The sequence below is a fragment of the Varanus komodoensis genome, unplaced genomic scaffold (assembly GCF_004798865.1).
Source record: "Varanus komodoensis strain SLA01 unplaced genomic scaffold, ASM479886v1 scaffold9, whole genome shotgun sequence".
Classification (NCBI taxonomy): Eukaryota; Metazoa; Chordata; class Lepidosauria; order Squamata; family Varanidae; genus Varanus; species Varanus komodoensis.
Genome location: NW_025336598.1, coordinates 19624472 through 19648682, shown reverse-complemented (window position 1 = coordinate 19648682; position 24211 = coordinate 19624472). Strand labels below are relative to the sequence as shown.

The window sequence follows — 24211 nt, the reverse complement described above, 5'->3', positions numbered from 1 at the left end:
GATCCTCTCCTAGCCACGTCCCCCCTCTTTATTGCCCCCTAAATCTTTTCCTTTCTTAGTCTCCCACAACCAATTTTTTTGTTATTGCTCCAGATTTTTCCCTCTCCGGTGCTGTTCTTTGCTCCCGGCCTGCCTGCCACTAACTTAGTGCTAAAGGGAAAAGGAGGATCCGCCTTTAAACTCTCCTCCTCCGATGAATAACAAAGCGACTCTTTAAATAGGGGCGGTACTGGCGGCTCGGCTCCACTCGCCTGCAGCAGCCGCTTCTGTGCTGGCGCATCCGTACCACCTCCTTCCAGCTGCGGTATCTCCTCTTGCGCGTTCGGGAAGCCATAGCATTGTATGTATCTTCTATGTTTACTATTTATGGACGTGGTGGCGGGCTTTCCTTTCTACCTCCTCGCTGTAAAATGTCAATGTCGTTTCCGCTCTCGCTTTGACTGCTTTGCCATGTACATCAAGCAGGGATGAACCCGTCTCAGCGTCTTTTTGCCTTTAATACCGGACAAAGGACTTTGTGCAGGGAGATCAGTTGCTCGATTCTCAAAGAACAAGACGGCGTGAGGGTGTATATTCTCGAGTTTTACACAGATGAAAATAGAATTGCTGTTGATTTTTTAAATACGCTTGTAGACTTTTTTGTTTGATCAAAGGCTTAGGAAGTCCTTTTTGTTTCATATGCCTGCACTTTGTCAGACGGTTTGAATTACTCTGGAGGGTTTTTTTAAATGTTGTAATACTACTTCCTGTGCCAGGATGGTTAATATCACTTAACCACACACACAAAAAGTGGGAAGTTAAATTCCAAGTTTATTGAAATTTCAGTTCTAAAATAATATTTCAGAATTGCTTTGTAGTGGGTTCATTATCTTTACTGGACTCATTATCTTTAGTAGGAAACTGAGAAGATTATATGATTTCAGGACCAGCACAAATGAGGTTACTCAGAGTGCAAGCAACATACTAGATCACATCAGCATGTTGTGATTAGCATGAACTAATCTGGAGTAGCTATCACATTTTGGTTCCACATGCAGACATGCAAACTATATCTCGCATTGAAGAAAGAAAAAAAAAGTCAGAAGGATGCATCTTTTGACTGTTGGAAGACTATTCTGACATTACACACTACATTCAAATTCATTATTCATTTAGTACATATGGCTTGTAGCCAGTGTTCTAGTTGAAGTAGACATTGATACACACACACACACGCACACGCACACATTTAGACCATTTCTATGCTGCCCCATTCGCAAAAAGCCTCGGGGTGGCTTACAAAATAAATACACAATCATATAATTAGCCATTAAAAATCCAGAAACATCTCGGCACAAGCATAAAAACCCAATAAATACAATCAATAATTAACAATTAAAATAACTTTTAAATAAAAAGGTCTTGGCCTGGCGCCGAAAAACAAATAACGACAGCGCCAGGCGGACCTCTCTGGAGAGCGCATTCCATAGGTGGGACAAGTTAGAATAATACGAATAGAACCCATTGGATACATTTCAGTGTATTGTACTTTTTATCCAAGGAACTCTTGAGGACACTCAATCAGAATTATCTCCTTTTATTCTAGAAACAATCCTATAAATTTTGCAGATGGTAAAAAATTCAGGGTCATGGCTAGGCAAGGATTTAAAATGCAGCATTCTATGCTAAGGTGTTGCTTAAACAATTTGGGACCCACTCCCATTGGATGTGAATCTGTAAGGTAATTTGTACATATTGACTCATGAATCTATAATGAGAAATGTAAAAATAATTAGTAATATTTGGAGGCAAAACCAGTCAACTAATTTCTCAGACAAATAATCTCAAATTGAAAACAACTTAGTTAATTTGCACCCAGCACCAGACTATACTAAATCAACAGGAAAACATTTTGTAAGCTTAATTACTCTGCAGGACAAAGTTAATTGGGGTGTGTTTGAAGCATACAATGAGGGGATAGTTAATCCTTCCCTGCTCCCCACTTGGAATTCACTTTGAAAACTGTACATGCATGACAATTAAGCTAAGAAATACTGTTATTGTCAACAATAGATGCTCTGCTGCTCTCAGGTATAGATTTGGGGCCCTGGGAAATAGATTGAGCTCCTGGGCCCAAGCCTCTGGTCTATCCACTCAGCATCATATCTCACCCAGAATTTAAAACAACTGTACTGGTTCCTGAGCACAATTGAAAATGGCAGTGCTTACTTTCAAAGTTTTGTATGGTTTGGGACACAATCTGCCAGGGTTCTTGGAATGTCTGCCTTTGTGTCAGCCTATTCTGACGTGCTTTCCTCTTCCTCTGCCATTGACTCAGAAAAGGCCTTCTCAGTGGTAACACACCACTTGTGGAATGCTTTTCCCATAGAAGAAATTTCTGATTGTGAGATGCTGAAGAAATATGGCAGGAGATGGCTTAGCGTATCCTGTCTTGCTTGCATATTTGCCAGGGCATCATAGATAACAAAATGCTAGGTCAAATCCTGGCAAGTGTTTACATTCTAGTAAGTGATTAAACAGATGACCCTTCTGTCTGTGCAGCTAGTTTGACTGAAAAGCAATTAAGTGGTCTGCACTGAGGAAAATAGAGTTGATGTGATTACAATAGGGTTAACATGCTAAAACAAATGTGATCAATTTAGCCATCAGTGGAGAAATATTTATTCAGTTAAAAGAAGATGAATTCAACTTAATGTGTAAGGTCTGCCCCGTGCAATTGTAGAAAAATCCAATCAGACCAGCCCCAGTGCAAATGACTGAAAAATGAGAAAAAAGAAGACAGAGAAATGTTTGTAATTTTAGCTGCTTGAGCTGCTTCAGGGAGGCTGTCTAATCCTTAGCCAGGGTGAGGCCAGGAAGTTGTGAAATCCTCACATACTGGCCTGTCTGTCTTGTGCAACAGACCCCTCTCCTCCCTCCACCCAACTGATGGGTCATCCCACATGCTGGCAAGAGAAGCTGGGGGGGGGGGGGGGAGCCATGCAGGAGGGGACCGTGTTTGATAGTTGCTAAGAACACTACTTGCCAGTTACTGACGGAACTTCCAGAAGATAAAAAGAGCAGGGATTGTTGCTGTTTAATTATGCTGTAGTCAAACTCTCTTCATACTCTCTCCTATGGTGCCCATATGACCTCTGCCAAATGCTGTATGCTTGTGTATAACAGTTTCTCAGGAACTGAGAAGGAAGTTGCTCTTATACTTGTGACCTAGCTATTGGCTTTCTACAGGTAGCTGATTGGTCACTGTGTAAACTGAATGCTGGACTAGATGGGCCCTTGGTCTCATTCAGCATGGCAGTTTGTATTTTGTGGGGCAAGGGGGAGGTATCCTCACATTCTGGCCATATGGCTGCTAATGCAGTCTTTTTACCATGAGACCATGTGATAGTCCTCCTGGGAGGGTCAGTTGGCAACTCTGTCACCTACAATATATTCTTTGAGTTTCTCAGTGAATATGGGCCCTTCACTTCAGTTAATTGAGAAGTCTGCTATGTTTACTCATGTCCGGACGATTTGTAAAAACAGACAGTATCTCAGTCTTTACGGAGGCTTGTTCTCTGTTAAGAGGGATGCAACATGTTGGGCTTTATTGAAAAGAATGTTATATTTTTCATCAGCTTGATGGGCATTCTCTCTAGCTCTAAGGCAGAGGTAAGCAAACTTCAAGCTCGTGAGAGCTATTTTGGTGTTTTGGAGTTGTTTTTTACTTAAATGCTGAGAAGCAGACACAAAATGGTAGCTCAGACTCAATTATCTACTACACTCCATGAATTGTATACCAGGATAGATACAAATCCACAAGTGAGTTAGAATCTGTGATTCTCATCTCATTCTTGTCAGCAGAGCTGAGCAAAGACATGATTGCAGGTAACCAACTAGCACTTTGGCTGCTTTTGGTTCTTGCAATTATAATTGGTCTCATTAAAAATCCAGTTAAATTTTAGGTAGGACTTAACTTGTGTTTTTCCTTAAGAGTCAAATACCTTTGCAGACCTACACATCTCTCTGAGATTCTAATCTACCTCCCCTGGTTTAAGGTGAATAGATGATAACCCTTAACTCAGGAATAGTTTGTGTTTCATTAATCCACAATATAAAAACATGAGTGGCTTTTTAGTGTTCATACTATTTAAACTGACCCTGTTCCACTTTGTTTTTTCCTTCTCTGCAGAATAATCATGTTTGAAATTAAGAAAATCTGCTGCATTGGTGCTGGTTATGTTGGTGGGCCAACCTGTAGTGTCATCGCTCATATGTGCCCAAAAATTAAGGTCACAGTTGTTGATATCAATGAAGCTAGAATCAGTGCCTGGAATTCTGACACACTTCCGATTTATGAGGTAAGTATGTTTAATAATATACCTTTCCAGCTCAGACCTTAGTTGTGCATGCCACTTCTTGTATTTCTCCATGACCATATTAGTGTTAGGCATGCCTCCATTATTAAGCAAGTTTGTATTATTGTTGCTCAGGTATGGTTCTAGTTCGTCCTTTGAGGAATTCAGGGTGGCTCATATGGGGACGTCCCATTTTTTCCTTCACGTCTGCCAAATGGGCTGAAGCAAACTGAGAGATACTGATGTGCTCAAGGCCATTTGATGGAAGAGGAATTTGAAACTGAGGTTGAAGTCAGACACTATCAAAATTCAGGCACAGGGTGGGCAGGAGAGAAAAAGAGATTCTAATAGTAAAGAAATTCCCACACATGCTATCCTCTGTGTAGCAATTGTGCAGAGAGACTTTCCTTCTAATATTCCTGCCATTGGGCATTTCCAATTTAATGTGAAACATTTGGAGAATACTAGGGTTCAATGCAGCTGGAACTGCATAACTTTTATTAACTTTGCAAGACCTAAACAAAGTAACTTCTGGCCTTCAGCTGTAAAATATTTTTTAAAGCCAAAATATTTGCACAAAAGATTTTTGACACTAAAGAGTGGGAATAACAAATGTCAACAAGTTAAAGACTGCTTGAATTATTTTTTGAGATCTGTGTGTGTGTGTGTGTGTGTGTGTGTAAATTTTTCCCCTGTTTCTTTATTAGGGTTGGTCCCATTTCCTTTCAGTTTTAAGTTTTGATTATTTGCTGGTGATAAGAGCAAGAAATGCACAAGGCATTGCCAAAACACTTGAAGCCTATGTCAGATAAGGAGGAGGGGTGGAACCAAAGGAATTCTGGGGTGTACATTTCCCACCACCACAGGGATTCTTTTGGGTGAAGGGCAGGGATGAAGCAGCAGAATTTTTTTATCTGCAAAGTTTCCCCCTCAAGCCTTCATATCTCTAGGGTTAACTATGGATATGTTTATTTATTTATTTTTTTCAGTAGGAAATTTGGCAAGTTAAAGAACTAGGTTTACAGAGAATTGTTAACAGTGTAAGATTCCTTAATGTTCTCTCCTAAAATGAAATTACAGTCTAACATTCAATTTACTATTTTTCTTTTGTGGAGAGTTTGTATTGACTCTCCAGTTTCAGTTAATGCCAATTCTGTATCTAGAGGAAAGACATTCAAAGACCTACATACCTGTATTTATGCCTGTTGGCAGGTAGCAGATATAGCCTTCCTTATTATCGCTTGTGCTATGCTCCCTCTTGTCACAGATCTTTTAGATGAAATGTTTAACATTGTCAAGGCTGTGTCAATTTGTCATTTGTGGATAGCAACATATATGTGATTTATAAGCATAATTTACGCGTGTGTATCACTGGTAGGGGATTCAGTGAGAAATCAAAAGGATCCAGGGCTCCTTCTCACTTGCCTCTAGAACAGGAGTCTCAAACTCAACTTACCTGGGGGCCGCTGGAAGTAGAGTCTGGGAGAGGCTGGGCCGCATCAAGTATCCCACCACCGCGGTGGTGGTGGGCCGTTCATCCCGTGGTCGGCCCAGGTGCCGCCGGCGCTTTGAAGGCCGCAGGGCCCCTCCCCCATGCCCCGCCCGTCCCGGCAATTGGCCCGCGGGCCGCGAGTTTGAGACCCCTGCTCTAGAACATCCCAATTTAGGGCCCACTGCCAGTCGGAATGTCACTAGTGGTGGATCTGTACCCATGAAGCTCTCTTTGAGTACAGAGAGGATTACTGGACTGGATGTACTCTGCCCATTTGCTTTCACTCTGTTCTGACTTGCAGTGACTGTATCTTTAGGCTTCAAGTTCTCACTGACTCTGCTGTCAGGTGTGTCTGTGTGCGTACAAAGAGGGACAGACTTACATATCACCCCATAGACCTCTCAGGGCAGTTTATAACACTGCATAAAAAGAATACAATTAAAATACCATGAAATCATATCAAAAGAAACATTAAAACCAGCAAAAAACATATAGTGAAGAATGACCCTGTAAAAGAAAACTGCCTGGGGTGGGTAATGTTCTCAAGCCCCTGGATAGCCTCATATATCTTTAAAAGCTTCAGCATAAAGGGCTGTTTTAACCTGGTGCCAAGATGATGGCAAAGTTGGTTCCAAGCTGGGCACAGTGGGAGGTGAGGGACCACTACAGAGAAAGCCCTCCTTTTTGCCACCATCTTAATGTAGTGTCTGGATGGATGTTTCCATATACTGGACATATAAGATGAAGTATATTTGTGAAAGTGGGAGGGAATCCTTTCTGTATCACATGTTTTGCTGCTTGCTTATGTATAAAGTATGCTATAAAAACTTAAATAACTTGCTTCCCTCATTCCAGCCAGGGCTAAAGGAAGTGGTAGAATCCTGCCGTGGAACGAATCTCTTTTTTTCTACCAACATTGATGATGCCATTAGAGAAGCTGATCTTGTGTTTATTTCTGTAAGTAATTGTCTGTTTTGCTCAGTACTGCTAGGGCAGCTTGTGGTCAGAAGTGCCAGAAGACAAGATGTCCTCCTCTGGCTGTTCCAGTGAGCTATGCCGAGCCAGTGGGCTTATGCTCTGGGGCTGAGATGGGGAAGGGCTTGCAAGAAAAACTTCCTTTCTACAGTATTTTGTGGGTTCCATAAATACAAAATATGTGCAATCTAAACAGTTAAATATTTGTACTGACCATAATAGAATGGTACATGGAACATTCCAGTGGCAGAATTTCCCCAAACCAAACCTAGAAGGGGTGATGGAGGAGGGATGCCCAGTTTAGTCAGAAGGAATCACTTATCAGATTGCAATCACAAACTTTTCAGCTTGTGTTTGCTATTCACACATGCTGCCTACATCTTTTTGCAGACCAAGTGCATGTTACTTTTTGCATACCAGGAAGCTGCCTTATACTGAGACAGGACTACCAGGCCCCTCTAGCTCAGTATTTTTCACACCAGTTTCTTCAACCTGGCACTCTCCAGATGTGTCAGACAGCAAGTCCAGCATTTCTGACTTTGGATTTGATAGCTGAAACTGGTAGGGTTCTTCATCTGGCCTGGCATTCTGGAAACCTGCTGCCAATCTGCCTTCTCTGAAGATTGGATCTAGGACCTTTGGCATGCTGGGCATGCACTTTGCCCATTGAGCAACAAAGCTTTCTCTCAAAAGCATGGCCAGTAGGGTGGCAAAGACCTATAATCTGGGTTTCAGATTTGTGTTCTAGGATCATACCATCGGAGAAATGGAAGCAGAATACACTCTTGATTCCTATGCTAGGTAAAAGCAATTGAAGGGAAGAGGAAGAATCAGTGCAAATTTGGGAAGCATGGAGGGTTGCTGGTTTGCTGCCAGAATAAAGATTACACAGCACTAAAACTGCAAAGGTATCATGAATGGTCCTTTCATAAAACCCACAAGAGCCTGGTGATGCTTCTTTAGTAGCCAAGTGGTGATTGGTAGCTCCCTACCAGCCTACAGCTAGGCTGGTGGGCAGAACAGAAACCTCAGGTTGGAGGAATTTTCCTTAACAGCTACAACCATTCACAGAAATGGGAGCAGAGGCCAGCTTGGCCAGATTTAAATCAGCTTGGCTATTTTACTGTGCAGATATCTCCTGTACCCATCTGGGAAGATTGCCTTTAATTCAGTGTTGAGCAACAAGGCTACTTCAAATTTGCTTTCATTTAAGCAGGTTAGCACGTACATATGAACATATGCATATATGCTTCTTTGGAAAAAATGGCAATCCTGGGAATTAAATGTGCTGCCCTATGACACTTCCGTAAAAGGATTAGATGTTTTACATGAGCACAGGATTGCACTGGGAGACCGGTGCTCTGCTAAGTCAAAGGCACAAGCTCCTGGGGTGATGCAAGGCAGGTCTGGCCAACTGAGCACAGCAGATCTAATCAGGAAGATGTTATAGCAGGAATGGGATATGTGTGACCCGCTGCGTATCATTGGACTGTAGCTTCCAAAGTCGCTCATCATTGGCAGTGCTGGCTGGGGTTGATGACAGTTGCAGTCCAACCATATCCAGAAGGATACATGTTCCCTGTCCCTTGGTGTATAGACCTCAAGTATCACAAGATCTGTTCTGCCTATCACTACTCAAGACAACTCTTTGCAGGTCATTTGAGGGCTGCAGAACAGAAGCTATTCTGATGCCGGGTGAGTGTGAGTGTGACCATGACCTGATGCCAGGAGACATGGCCACCTACACCTGACTTCATCTGCTCCCTGCGTGCAGTGAAGCTGATGTGATTGAGTCCCCACTCTTTGAGTAGTAACTGGGATTCACCAAGTTTGGCTTCATTGCAAGCAGGACTTTGATGACCAGGAAAGCCTGAGTGTAGAGAAGCAGCATCCTTGAGGAATCCCCACTATTGGCTGCAGTGGGGTTTCCTCTCCCAGCCTATCCCCCAGGCCCCAGTAGTGGCAAAACCTGAAGAGGTGATGTGAGCCTTTATGGACTGGATGCAGAACCTCCATGGGCCAGATTAGGTCGGCAGGCTGGAGGTTATGTACCTTCACTATGCTTGCTTTTTTTGACCAGAGTTTGGTAGATAAGCTTAGTTTGAATCCCTGCCTGATACCTCACAATACATATGTAGCTACTTTAGAACTTCACAGAAAGTAGCAAATTGTTTCCTTAGTTACCCAAAGTTGAATGGGAGTAGTACATGGTGGAATGACAGTGAAGAATGAAAGTATCAATAGATTCTTTTAAAAATTCATCTTTGTCTTTATTCTTAAAACAGGTTAATACCCCAACAAAGACCTATGGCATGGGGAAGGGCCGGGCAGCAGATCTGAAATACATTGAGGCTTGTGCAAGAAGGATTGTGCAAAACTCCAATGGTTATAAAATTGTAACCGAAAAAAGCACTGTCCCTGTCCGTGCCGCAGAGAGCATCCGGCGTATATTTGACGCCAACACGAAGCCCAACTTAAATTTGCAGGTAAAATTCACAGCCATTTTGTACTGGATGAATTATGTGCTCACTTCTGTGCTTGAAATGGACCTTTGGTCTTTGTGTGCAGGTTCTGTCTAACCCGGAATTCCTTGCAGAAGGCACAGCCATCAAGGACTTGAAGAATCCAGACCGTGTACTGATTGGGGGTGATGAAACTCCTGAGGGTCAGAAAGCTGTTCGTGCTTTGTGTGCTGTCTATGAGCAGTGGGTGCCCAAAGAGAAAATCCTTACAACCAATACTTGGTCATCTGAACTTTCCAAACTGGTGAGTCTTGTTCAGTCTTCTCACATCAGTAAAGGAAAGAAGGTATAAAGTGTCAGCAAAGCAGTGATAAACTTTCAGCTTTCCTCAGCCTCTGAGCAGCGCTATTAAAAAATGACAGATGAGTAACAGGTTTTATTTGATTGTCTGCTTTCACAGTATGAGGCTTTTCAACAACTGCACTGATCTGTACTTGCCTATTTTACATTTATGTCAGGATCTACCCCTTTTTGGGTCATTTGACACATCTGGAATTTTGAGGGAGCATCATGGGCAGTCCCACAAAGTAGCTGTCATGAAGGGGCTTACCCATTTGTAACAAGGTTGTGTTTGTGGGCATTTCCCAGAAGACAAATGATAAAACTAAAGAAAAGGAAGATAGATCGATAGACAGACAGACAGATTTGTCAGAGGACCTAAGTACAAGGCAGGAATGGGAACTGAGCTCCAAAACACAAACCTGCTATTTTGAACCCAATTAAAGATTGCACTGGAAGGCAGCATGCCAGGCTCCCAGTTAAAAATAAACAATTAAAAATAATAGGTAAAGGTCATGAGGGGCAGGGAGCCTGCTGGGTGCCTAGAAAAGTGTTCATGGACATTTAGTGATCTTATACTTTATAGCACTGGCTACTTACCCCACGCTCCACATGGGGCTACCCTTGAAGACAATCCGGATACTTCAGTTGGTGCAAAATAGAGCTGCCAGGTTGCTGATGGGGACTGGGCATTGTTTTCATATAACCCCAGTTCTCCGTCAGCTTCACTGACTCCCTTTTGAAGTCCGGGCCCAATTCAAGGTGTTGATTATGACCTATAAAGCCCTTAACAGCTTGGGACCTGGTTATCTAAAGGAACATCTGCATCCATACATGCCCTCCCACCCCCTATGATCGGCAGCGGATGCCCTTCTCCGGGAACCCTCCGTGAATGATATTAGGAGGGGTGAGTACCTGGAGGAGGGCCTTCTCTGCGGTGGTGCCCCATCTATGGAATGCGCTCCCCAGAGAGGTCTGCCTGGCGCCATCATTATTTGCTTTTTGGCGCCAGGTGAAGACCTTTTTATTTAAAACTTATTTTAACTGTTAATTTATTATTATTGTATTTATAGATTTTAATATATATAGCTGAGATGATACTAGTTTTTAAATTATTATTATTTTTTATGAATGTTGTGAGCCGCCCCGAGGCTTTGTTGCGATGGGGGTGGCATAGAAATGTTTTAAATAAATAAATATTGCAATTTCATCAGTCTAAGCTTGTTTTCTTTTTTTCTCCATGCAGGCAGCTAATGCTTTCCTTGCCCAGAGAATTAGCAGCATCAACTCGATAAGTGCTCTTTGTGAGGCAACAGGTGCTGATGTTGAAGAGGTTGCAAGAGCCATTGGAATGGATCAAAGAATTGGGAATAAATTTCTGAAAGCCAGTGTTGGTCAGTTGCAACCGTTGTTTCTCTTGGGCTGTGACAGAGAGCTGCTTTTAGACAGGAGCGGGCAAGCTGAGGACCTCCAAATGTTACTGGACTCAGGCTTCCATCAGCCCCAGCCAACATGCCACAGGATCAGGAATTACAAGAGTTCTAGTTCAGCAACTTCTAAAGGGCACCTGGTCATCTGGCCCTACCTTAGGCAATGCACTGTTTAGACAGCAGGCCTTTATCAACAACTGTTGAATTGTGGAACTTAGCATTGTGCCGCACCTCAGATTTTCCAAGCTGTGTTGCCAAAGCTTCCCTATAATTACCAAATGTATCTTCCCTTTTTGGAAACCCCATTCACACTTCTCACCTGTAAGCACATGAGCTCAGTCCAGCTGCAGGTGTGCAGAAGCAAGCACAGGTAAAGAAAGCTCATGCATTTTCAGTTCATCACCATAATGTGAACTATACCATGGAAAAGACTGGCTAATTAGCCACTGACTATTTGATATCTATCCAGATATCAGACAGAAACCCATTGGAGCTAGTAGAATGGGGCATGGTAGGATCCAGAGGAGGTTGTATTTCTTTGCCCACTTGATGAGACTGTGGCAGTACAAAGCCGTGCAGGCTGATGTAAAGATCTTTCCCTTTTGATTTACTGATAGGGATGATTAAGCCAATGAGGGCTCCATGAACTCTCACAGGAGTTGTGGGGAGGCAGGACAGAGTGGAAGAGCAGTTGTGAGAAGACGTTGCTGAGAGCTCTCTAACCAGATCCATCAGGAGGTTTGAACAACCCTCCTAGGAAGCAAACCTCCTTAGGGACATGAAGTTGCACAAGTGGTCTGGGTCTCACCCTTAAGAAACAGAAAGTGGCTTTAACTTTGGTAGGACAAACTAGTGGCTATATGAAAACGTACAGTTAGACTGCCCACTTTCTTCCAGATGTTCTTCCAGTTTGTTCACTTGTTTATTTTCAGTTGAATTGCTTCTCTGTCCAAAATATACAAAACCATGTAATGCACTGTTGCAATCAACAGAAACCTTCCTATCAATGTCTTTATTAAGGACCACTTTCTTTTCAAATCACAGATACCAACACAAAAATTAGATGTCATATTTTAACTACAGTCATATTTATTTCTGGTGCAATATATGGGAGGAGACCCTAGGACTCTATTCTATTTGGCTGGATCTTAAAACTGATAATTGTACTGAACTAAGTAGACTGCTTGATTAATAATGTGTAATAATAGTAATAATACCCAAGTACTTTGATTTTTCACACTTGGGAATAAGCTCTGTGGCCTGTTAAGGGTGTACTTCTGCTTAAATGTGTGTAGGATCAGTTAAGAGAAATCCTTGTGGTGCTAAGAAAGCACTGACTTTTTCTCCCTTCCTCCAGGATTTGGTGGGAGCTGTTTTCAAAAGGATGTTCTGAATTTGGTTTATCTTTGTGAGGCTCTGAATTTGCCAGAAGTAGCTCGTTACTGGCAGCAGGTAAGAACAAATGAAGTTGGCTAGCACTAACATAATTATCCTCCCACCTTGTTAGCAAGGGGTTTGCTAGGACTAAAAATAACATGTGCTTTCATTGCTATGATCTGTCTTCTCAAATAATATCAAATTATTTTGACTCTGCCACCTAGAGAACTTTGGTTGACTAACACATGTAGTCACTAAATAAAGCCACTCATATTGCTCCAAATTATGGATTGGCTTTATATTCCAATTGAACTGAAGCTGTCTGCTCTCACTTGACTACATAAGTGGTCCTGGGACTCAGTGCCATCAAAGCTGAATAGGCCATGGTTCTTTCAGAAGATTAGGATGCCCAAAGCATCAGCCCTGGACTACTGAGTGTCATTCTTTTCATACAAGGTCCCCTCTCTGTATTGCCTTGTCACTAATACACATACACAAAGAAATGTCTGAAATGACAGTTGGAACAGCCAGCTATATTTGAGGCCAGATGTAGGTGGGATTTTTAAGAACCAAGGCCAACTAATTGACTGGATTGTCGGAGCACAGTTTCTGCCACAGCCTTCTTAATATGGAGGGAGGACTCTTCTGGGGCTATTGGGGTCTTAAAGAGAAGTTAAAGGGTCCTGTGATATATTTATTAGGGTATATGTTTTTGTGGACTGCAATACACTTTATCAGATATATGAGGTACTATCCAGACTTTCAAATACATATATTATTTACATTTGGGGTAAGACAGAATGGTAGTGGGGAAATTATAAACAATGAGGTCAGAAATTAAATGCAGAAATTATTTTTATTTATGAAATTTATATCCTTTTTTCCTTACAAAGAACTCAGAGCAGCTTACATCATTCTCCTCCTGCTCTCAATCTTATCCCCACAACAACAATCCTGTGAGGTAGGCTGGGCTGAGGGTCTGTGACTGGACCAAAGTCACCCAGTTGGCTCTATGGCTGTTGCCCAATTCCTGTCCCACTCTCATAATTACTATTACCAACAATGGCCATTTCTAAAACAGTTGCCGCTGTTAACGCAAACAGTCCCAGTGCTGGTCTATCCAAATAACACATACTATTTAAAAACTAATGCTTTATCCAGTGTTAAGCCTCTGGAGATAAAACTGTGAACCTCTTGATGAATTCAGTACACTCCTATTCTAATTCCCCTCTGACTTTTCTTCACTCTGCAATGGCAAAACAGAGATGCCTCCTTCCAGTGCTGGATCTGGCTCAACACTGATGCATATGAGAAAAATACTTTTCATAATGCAGAATCTAGTTGATGAATCACATTTTTGTGATTGATCATAAAGGCTGGACCAGATTCTAGATTTTTTGGTTGGGTGCTTTCCTTGCAAAATCCAATTGGTAGCAGCATTTCCAATTTTTCATGGGTATTCTTGCTCAAGGATATTCTGTGGAGGAAAATCACTACATTACATGGCCTTGAATTCTTGGGATTGAAGTGTTTGATACAACATAGCTGTTCAGAGTTTGGAATGCAGAGATGGGGTAAATAATAACCAACCTTTTTCTCTAGTAAATAGACTAAAATTTCATTTCCAGCATTCCTTAGCAAAACTGCAGCAGAGCTGGCAAGCAAATCCAGGCCTCTTCATTCTTGTATCTAGTGTTGTTTGTCTTTGAGCTTTGTGGAAATTAAGTCCTGAGGCAGACTTTGGAAAGCCAATGTTTGATCAGTTATTCATTTCTGAAATTGGTATGAGATGAAAATAAAGACTCAAAGTTATGCAGTTCAATAAAATATCCAAGAGTGCTGGTTTTTTATTTCAAAATATGCAGTCCTCCTTCCAAGCCACATTCTCTGGCCTCTCCTTTTACTCTTTACCTGCTGAGGAAAGGATGTTATGTCTGAGCCGACATAGGTTAGGTATAGAAAGGATCTTGCTGATAAGTGAGACAGCCTGGATCTGGCTCTTGAGCTGCAAGCCAGTGTTAACCTGTGGGAGATCATAGGAAAGAGGAAGTGAGGCCCCAGGGACCTTGAACTGTCTGCAGAGTTCTCAGTGTGGGAATGGCCTTTTTTACTAGGGCCAGGGTAGGGGATGAGGAAGGGCTGCAGTCAAAAGTCCTGTGGGCATATATGTTTAAAAGAGCATGCTTGCAACCCTCGCTATGTGGAGAATGAGGTGCATTTGAAAGGTTTCTAACAGGGATCCAGGTTTATCCATATTTTCAGTATCTGGAGTGCCATCAGAGATTTCTGTTACGTGCCTTGACCATTACACCAAACTTACCCATTTTCCACACAGCTGTCTTGCTGCCATCATACCTGTTCCTGAGAGAACCTATAAAAGAATCAGGTTCAAACAATTGTGGAAGTTACAACAGAAGAAGAGCTCTTGATTTTTTTATTGATTTACATGAATTTTCCTTAGCTTTTGCATTTTTAACTAGTTCCTCTAGCCATGTACAGCCATGTACAAGTTACTGTTAACATTCCATTGTTACCAAACAGGGCAATTTGCAGTCCCATCACTGTATCCTTTATAATTGCAGGTGATTGACATGAATGACTATCAAAGAAGAAGATTTGCTTCTCGAATCATTGACAGCTTATTTAACACGGTCACTGACAAGAAGATTGCCATTTTGGGATTTGCATTCAAGAAAGACACAGGAGACACCAGGTAATGCACAGTGAATTCAAACAACAGTTATAAAAATAATTTACGCACCTATTGCCTGGCTGGTTCATGCTCTGGAAAACAAGGCCAACTCCTGCACAAGGGAATCCCAAACCCTGTGCTTGAGACAAATTGCAAATATTTTTTATTTCCTTTTCCAACATTTACCCCACCTTTCCTCTCCAAGTGCTCTTGTTGGCTTATTTTCGAATGAGCTCACTTAAACCTTGCTTATGAATAGCAATGGACAGAGGCCTGAGTAAAGTTGGAGCAAGACTACTTACCTTTCAAGAGGCTACTTTTGATTACAATGGGGAGAAAGAGCTGTTTGCGCATGGGGCTGCTCTGCTTATTAAAGAAAGAGAAACCCAGTTTGCTTCTAGTGAAATGCCTGGAGAAGTCCTTGCAGGTTATGGAACATTCCCATCAGGGAATAAGATGTTGAATGTGTCAGAGGCCAGCGAGTGGGCAAACTGGATGAAGACAATTATCCAGGGGGTTTTTAAGACTTTGTCCCATGAAGAGGGGATTATCTACACCCACTTTTTCCTCCTGACTTGACTCCTTTTGATGAATTCAATCATGGAATGCTTACTGTTTCTCTTCTGCTGGTGTCCCTCTTTCCTTTATAAAGGGATCTGGCAGGTAAAGCATGCTCCAACAGGCTTCTTTTTGAAATACTGGCTTCTTGGAAGCTGACTTCTCCTAAGAGGGGCAGTTTGTGATGGTGGACAGCTACTGAGTTCTTCATGGCCCCATTGATCTCCTTTGCTCTACCTGCTTCTGGGTGTCCTTGCTCCCATTTGCTTATGCCTGCTGGACAACCTCTAGTCCCTCTGAACTGTCCACCTTCCCTATAACCACACAGGGACATGTGAATGGTGATCCTTAGGAAGACTGAGAGCTTCTTAGATACATTAATTCTGCCATATAAAACAGATTTGTGTTCCTGGCCAGCATCTCAAGAACTAAACAGCCAGTTCTGCATGTCCAAGGAGGCTTTGGACTTCTGTCTGAAACATTCATGTTCAATTAGTAACTGGTGTTTGGCACAGAATTGGATTTCTTAGTCCCTTAACCTTCTGCCCCTGCCCATTCTTTAAGTTTCCATTGTTCTAGAGAAATTGCTTCATTGCACAATCTACATAATTCAGTATCGAAATATTGAGGAAAGATTGAATAGAATATAGAGTTTTTCCTTAACTTGTTAAATCAATGGACCTGTTAAATCATTATTTAACCATGGTTGAATGATTTGGCACTTTGATTTGTTGGCCTATCTCTGTGGTGAATTCAGTGTACATTTATAGGTGGCTGTGCAGATAAAAGTTCATCTGCTTGGTTTGTAGTGCAGCCAGATTGACTTAAGTCTAAACATAGATTAATGATCAATCCTATGGGGCAACAGATCATCCAGTGGAAACTTAGCTGTGTGCCCAGTTGTAATGCAGATTGAACTCACTGTGTGCAGTCATGGCCAGGTTTTTAACAAATGAACCAGTAACTTGAAAGATCAGTTCTTGCACATGTTAAAAGTAAGGTTTATTACAGGCTAATGTTAAGACAGTGGAACACTATGCATTTAGAGTGGATGAGGAAGATTTAAAGTCAATGTTAAAAAAATAGAACAAAAGTAAAATCAGGAGACTGACTGTAATCTCCAGTAATATGTAAAATTGTTCTCCCTTGGTGGTTCTGTGAGGGACTCAAAGCTGGTGAGGAGGCCAGGAGATACTTTTGATGAACTAGGTATTTATCAAACTTAAAAAGTCCACCTGCCTTTCAGGAACTTAGGATGGCTTTTATGGGGTTTTCCATTTCTTAAAAAAACTATTATAACAGGTTTGTGAGGTTAGCTCATTAAAAAGATAATGACTTTGGTCCAAATTACTGAGTGAGCTTCATGGCTGAGAGGGATTCTTCTTGATCTCCTTGTAGGATTTTATTTATTAAAGTCTAATATTCTGATTGCTGCAACACCATACTCACTGCCCAGTGTGGTGATCCTACAGCTGCAGGCCAGTGTTATGAGGTTGCAGCCTCAGCAAGTGGTAGCTATTCACGCAGAAGACCACAAATGCCTTCTCTCCCCCACACTCTCTTTAAGAGTTTGATTTTATTGGCCAGTTCAGCTTTATCCAACTGTGCCATCCATATATTTTAGACTAAAACTCCTAGGCATTCGGGGATGCTTGGGCATTGTCATCCAGTACATCTGGAAGGCATTAGGTTGAAGAAAGCTGAATTAACTCGTACATTCAAAGCAGTTACACCAAGCAGGGAAGAGGAATATATTTGGTCTGATAACTTCTGTTCCAGTAACCTTTGGACTACAGTGGCACTTCAGTTTATCTTAAGGATTAACAGAATCTGTCAGGCCTATGGCTTAACAGTTATTCTGGTTTACAGTTTGAGCTGTTCGCAATGCTTGATAACTACTGAGATTTTAATAAGCAAGGAAGTTTTGAGGTGACATTTATACTGCAGAATACAGCACTGAGAAAATCTCATGGCAGTGGCCAGAGTGCCCAAGGGAAAAGGTAGCCAAATCTGTTACTACATTCATGTTTGTATCTATTCTATTTTTGTCATAAGAATTCTTCTTGCAGTATAAGATTATGACAATCAAGGACACTGCTTCTCTGCATGGTTCCATTCATGATATAAACAATTTGTGGAAAACAAATGCATCCTCTGCTTCTGAGCTTTTGGAAACTTTCAGAGTCATGTTTCTTGGTCCCATGATCAAAGCTATTTTCTGAGGCTACTTTTAGGCATTTAGTTGCTGGCTTTAGAGTGTACCTGTCTGCTTGCTTCCTTAGAACTAAATACCCTCTATTCAATAAAATTACTCTCTAGTAAGTGTAGCCCTTAGAGGTCACAGTCTTCCTCCTGTTCACCTACATTCCTGAAGTTAACATTTTACCTTGTAGTTACTGGATGTAAGTATCTTACAAATTCTTCTAATTGGTGTTATCCTTAGAGAATCTTCCAGCATTTACATTAGCAAATATTTAATGGATGAAGGAGCAAAACTTCACATTTATGATCCCAAAGTGCTGAGGGAACAAATCATTCTGGATCTTTCTCATCCAGGTGTCTCAGAAGATGATCAAGGTGAGCAGGATATGCTCTTTACAAGCTCTTCTACTCTATAGGCTATATAATAAAATATGTAATCTATGGACTACATAATTTCATTAAAACCTTAAAAAAACAGCAAAACCAGAGCATATTTCTCCTTCCACATGGGAAATGGCATTTTTTGGGGAAAAAAACCGTACAAAGGTGTAGAAAGGAACATAGGCAAACAGGAGAGGCAACTCCACAAACTATGGCAATTGCTGAAAAATCCTTGTTCCTTTCTGCTGGCACCAATGCATCCCAACAATGCCTCTGAATGTAAAAAGAGCTCATGTGTTAGAGCATAACTAGGGTTATGCATGTTATGATTCTGTGGAGTGCAACCCACTAAAAGAAAAAAATAGCTCAAAATATAGAAAGGGCTACATAATTAAGCTTCTTGGGAATCTGTGATGTAAGGGTAGGAATGTCGCATTTTCTCAGCTTGGCTGCTTCAACTCCAGCTCACATTTTCACTGCCCTAATTCAAACTTGCCCCAAGTGTTCTTGTGGTTATCCAGCAGGAAGTGAGTCCAACTGTTGCCTGGGTATAATTGGCAAGACTGACTTGTACACATACCACCTGCTGCCTGCATGACTACTGTGCGAGCAAGTTCGCTTCTGCATGTGTGACTTGGGGGCTTAATATATTTTGTACAAAAATAATTCAGTGCAAAGAAAGGGACCTGTCAGTGTTCATAAACTCTATCTGGTCTTGGCTCACTTCCTAGGTCTGGGCTGAGCACAGGAAACAAGCCCAGCAAGTGCAAAAGAGCCAAAATGGCTGGATCTTCTCATCACTGTTGTGATATCTTTTGTTTTTAAAGGCACTAGGCCTTATTGCAGCTCAAAAGTATATAAGGAACACCTGTAAAAATGTCTGAAAACTGAAAAGTAGTTGAATAAAATTTCTAGTAGATGGGAGAGGACTTCAGTGCCCTTGTACAGATGCTTACCATTTTTAACACCTTTGTGGAAAACTAGATATATTGTGCATACCTGCATAATGTATATAGATTACTCTCTGCATTAACACATGTATCTGTGCACTAAGGAAAGCTATGTTCTGTAATCAGTCTTGACTCTAATTCTGTATTGAATTGTCATAGGAAAAACAATAAAAATGCTCTGAAAAATGCATTTCAGTGGGAATGATATAGGGTGCAACCCTTTGCATGTTTAGACAAGAAGGTCCTACAACTCTCAGCAATCTGGAAGTTGTAGGACTATTTTTGGTCTAAATATGCATATGATCGTGCCTTTAAGGACTGTTTTTAAAGATGTGGTTATGCAAATCCTTAAATCTCATTGAATTCAGCAGGGCATAAAAGTGGTAAATTTGCCTATATGGTGCTCACAGGGTAGTGCTACTTTCTCTTTTACTTTTGCTAGTGTCTCGACTGGTCACCATTAGCAAAGATCCATATGAAGCCTGTGATGGAGCCCATGCACTTGTTATCTGCACAGAGTGGGACATGTTTAAGGTATATGAAATACAAAATAGACATATGCAAGAAATAAATGGTAACTCCCGTCACTGACACACTTTACTCTCTGGACCCACTTTCAGGAGCTGGATTATGAACGCATTCACAAAAAAATGCTGAAGCCAGCCTTCATTTTTGATGGCAGGAGAGTCCTTGATGACCTTCATAATGAACTGCAAGTCATTGGTTTCCAGGTAATTCTTCTTTTGCTGACAGTCCATCTTTCAGAAAGAGCCTTGTAAGACTTGAAAAGCAAATAAAGCAGAAACTATTTAACTCCACCCCCACCCCATCCCCCTTTTTTATAAACATCTTTGTATCTTGATGGGGCTTTCACTTGCGGGGGCTAGCAGAATGCATTGGAAGGCTGGGAGGATGGAGCAGGTGGCACAGAAAATGCAGTGCCTGGGTAATCACATGAGTAAGTTTGGCAAAATCCACATGCTCTGGAAACTGAGTGGGGTTGTTTGCTATGTTGTGTGAACCCAGCCTTTGAGAGAACTTGCTTGTGTCTCTTCTGTCACCTTCACCAGGCACATAAGGTAATAACTGCAGAATTACTTGGTTTAACTATTTGAAGATGGACTGACATTGGCTATTAAAACGTATTATCATAGCAGATTCAACATAACTGTGGGATTTCCCAGTTTAGGTGTTGCCTTCTGTACCCAGCAATCAGAGCATTTCTTAGTTTCACCCCATGTAAAGAAAGGTGTCTTTGTTGGGAGTAAAGTTGCATTTGAACAGGCTCTAGGTACATGACAAAGTAAACATGATTAGCACCATTTTAAATAAAGGCTGACCCACATGTTCAAAACTAACACATGGTTAGGTCTACCATTTCAGAAAATAAGTATGATATTTGGATGGATCTCATATTGGTTTTTTAATTTTCAAAACAGTCTCAAAAGTTTATGGACACCAGCTGTTGTATGTTTTGTTTCACTAAGATGTCTTAATTTCTCTCCCCACCCCTTTCAGATTGAAACAATTGGGAAGAAGATATCAGCAAAGAGGATACCATTTGCTTCTTCATGTGACATACCAAAGTTTAGCCTTCAAGATCCCCCTCTAAAGAAGCCAAGAGTATAGGTTTTGATTGTCACAGGGGGTTGCAATTAAACTTCCTATGTGAACTGTAGATCAGCATGATTTAAGAGGTGGCACAATGTTCAAGCCAAATTTAAGTATTGAAGTTATGGGAGAGTTAACCATGTGTATAACTATTCCCCATTGAAATTAATGGGGCTACAAAGAGCTAACTTCTTGCTAGATTATGCTAAATATTTTCTCATAATGAAGACAATTTTCATGAGTATCCGTATCTAGGATATTTCAATCCAGAATCTGTTTTATAGTCTCTATTTTTATATTATCAGAACTTGAAAAAGTGTATAGTCATGAATGATTTTAGTAATTTTTATATTAAAAACCATCAGCTCAAAACTTCTAGAACATCTACTTTATAAGGTTTACAACCCACACTTCAAATTGCTATGACATGTTTTCAAATCCCAAATAAACAAAGCCCTCTCCCCCTTCCTTTGATACTCTTCTACCATGTAACATTCTTGTTGGAACTTTTAATTTGACTGTAGTCAGGTATGGTCAATTTGCTGAAGGATCAGAGGTTACTGGAATGTCTGTAGTTATTTGTATGAAATGTCATTCTTAACTCCTCTACTACATAGGTATCTGAAGACATGAAGGAGGGTCGATAGAATTTTTCTTTTAGACTGATGTGCCTCAAATATGGACTACTAACTTTTGTAGGATTCTTCAGAAGTATTCATCAGAAAGAAACCTCTGTTTTGATCAAATGATAATTCAAACCAATGACTTGAGCCAATGTGAGATGCAGGAAGAGCACTTTGCCAACCTGTAGCATGAAAATCTGTTCCTTAATGCATCTTTAATACATTAACCATGCAGTCTCATACATGGCTACTCAAAAGTAGGTCATGTTCAATGGAGACTACTCCCTGGTAGCTCAGGGTGGGAAATAGGCATTCTTCAGGCTGCATGTGGCTCTCGTTGTGGACCCCATTCCAAATTCTAAGAATGAACAAAGCAGAGAGGCATCCAGAGCAGCCATTCTGAAGTATAATTGACCCTTGTAGAGTTCCATAGCAACTACAGAGCATCAGAACAATGTAAAGGAAAACCAGCTAATTTGGTGCTTGGGAGCTGCTCCAGTTATTATCCATCATATTATTTGTGATGGCCCCACAGTTGTGTGTTGTGTCCAAAGGACCTCACCAAAGGACCTCACCAATTTGCAAACTTCTGGTGTAGGCAGTTGCAAGGAAATTAGTGATTTTCTAAGTTTTTTTAGTGTGTCTAAAACTGACTTACCTTATTATATTCTTTGCTATCTTTGAGATTTAGTCAATATTGCCTCATTTTTATAATTCATAGATTTCATTAGAGCAGAAGTTCTTAAAGCTGCGGATGATGAAAAGGAGCCAAGCTCCTCCCTTCCTATAACCCAGGGCACTTTGCCAGGAATGAAAATCCAATAGCTGCAATATGAACACCTTACGGCAGGCCATCCAACAACCATGAGTACAAGAGAATTGTTCTTCTGTATTCTTTTGTTTAGGGATCTAAAGGCACACCGACTGGCTGCAACATTTCCTTTAATTTTGATCAGCTGCAAGTGCTGCCCTCCAAAACTGCCTTTTTGTCCAGGCTGGCTCAGACCAGTGTCCCAAAGCATATTTTTTTGTCTTGGGCAGCATTATCAGAACTCTTCTATGAAAGTGAACTTGTTGCTGTTACTGATCATTCATCATACAGATAATCACAAAGTTAAGTCAAAGGTTTCACTTTGAATGGAGTAACGCCATGGCTTTTGTAACCACCATGGAATTCAGTAGTTTCTCACTGCTGTTTTGACACTTTGAATTATGTTAAAAATGTTGTAGGAGTAAAGGGTTCTGTGGCTGTAGCAGAACAAAAACTTCTGTCATGTATTAATCAGCTTACTACCTCACCATGATTACAAAAATATTTTTATGCTCATTAGTATTAATCTGTTGTATTGTTTAGCTTGAGCTTTTCCAGTGTTAATAAATCACTTCCATTCCCTTTCATAACAATTTTTACTGCCTTACATTTCCTAGCTTGAGATCTGTAACCAAAACACAGACCAGAAAAAGGTTCATTATCAACTCTTGTTAAAACAAAAATTGTAATTCTTATGATATGCTTTCAAATGACATTGTCACTATGAATCTGTTGTATGGTTTTAATATGCTTTCAGTGGAGGACTATTAGCCTCCACTGAAAATGGACTATTATAATGGTTCTCCTAATGTACTCCCACTAACCAAGTTTAAGGATTTTTTTTTGAGAGAAACAGAAACCTGAACTTGGCAGTACTCTGGAAATTTTCATAATTCATGCTAAAGAATGGTAAAAAAGGAATGTAGAAATATGAAGTATTTCTTCTAAAAAAAACTTGACACTTTAGGAAGCAGTCCAAGTTCTCTTGCAAACTCATGCTGAAAGACCTACTGCGATTAATAGGATTGGACTCATTTTCTTATTTTTTCAGCTGTTAAGTTTTACATGTACAATGCTCAGCTTCAACCATGATGGACTGAATCCAGGATTTGCTGCCTCTGGGAGGTGTGCTCCCTGAACAGAGATTTTCTCAGAATGGTCTGGCTGCTGAGAAGTGGGGGTGGGTGGGATTTTACTCTCTCTCCATTGTTGTATCAAGATGGATTTTCAGGTGGCATGGAGAAATGGGAAGTCAGCAAAAATGACCTTATCCATTCTGCCTACAGGAATACCCTGCTGCATCTGAACCCTTTCACTGAGCTGGAGGTGGAGAATTCTAGATGCAACTCCTCTTTGGTTTACCCAGGGCAATATTCAGTGCTACTGACACACCTCAGCTAGTTCTGCCTACTTGCAGGATGTACCACTAATACAACAGGAACCAGTATCTCAACAAGTAGCCCAGGGGAATAACGGAAAAGCTTGCTTGTGGAATAGGCGAGTTAAACAGAGCTCTGTAGTCTTGCCCTATGCAAGAAATGGGGATTTTCACTCTGGTTGCCTAATGAAGTGCTACCTTCCCATTGTTCTAACCATGAGCCATACTGGATATTACCCTAAGTGGTTTGGCAAAAGGCTGAGACCAGTTTCTTCCAATAAAGGGATACAGTCTGTTTTAGTCAAGGCTCAATTGTTTTTTTTAAACTGGACTGAATATAAATAATCATGGTATTTTCAACAGTTAATGGACTGTCTTTTAAAGAGGAGGGGCTGCTGCAAATAAAAGATCTCAAAGGGGAACTATGCTGCCATCTCCATGCATAAATTAACCCTCAGTCTATTGCCAGCATACAGTCACTAACCTGTGCTACCATAAGGGGGAAATTACTTGGAGTGGCTAATGTGCCAGTATTAACACGTCATAATATATCCACTCCTATCCATATCTAGCTATCCACAATATGGTGTCCA

The 24211-nt window shown here is 41.0% G+C and overlaps 1 protein-coding gene across 1 annotated transcript; it reads left to right on the top strand.

Moving 5' to 3' along the window:
* The first annotated feature begins 10 nt into the window (after positions 1–10).
* UGDH (UDP-glucose 6-dehydrogenase) lies at positions 11–22833 on the top strand. The gene is made up of 12 exons (XM_044418438.1): positions 11–340; positions 4172–4340; positions 6685–6786; positions 9090–9290; positions 9373–9570; positions 10852–10999; positions 12393–12487; positions 14995–15125; positions 18106–18239; positions 19638–19729; positions 19816–19926; positions 20714–22833. Exons 2-12 carry the CDS (start codon positions 4179–4181, stop codon positions 20822–20824), a joined length of 1485 nt encoding a protein of 494 aa, XP_044274373.1. The 5' UTR covers positions 11–340; positions 4172–4178; the 3' UTR covers positions 20825–22833.
* Positions 22834–24211: the final 1378 nt, after the last annotated feature.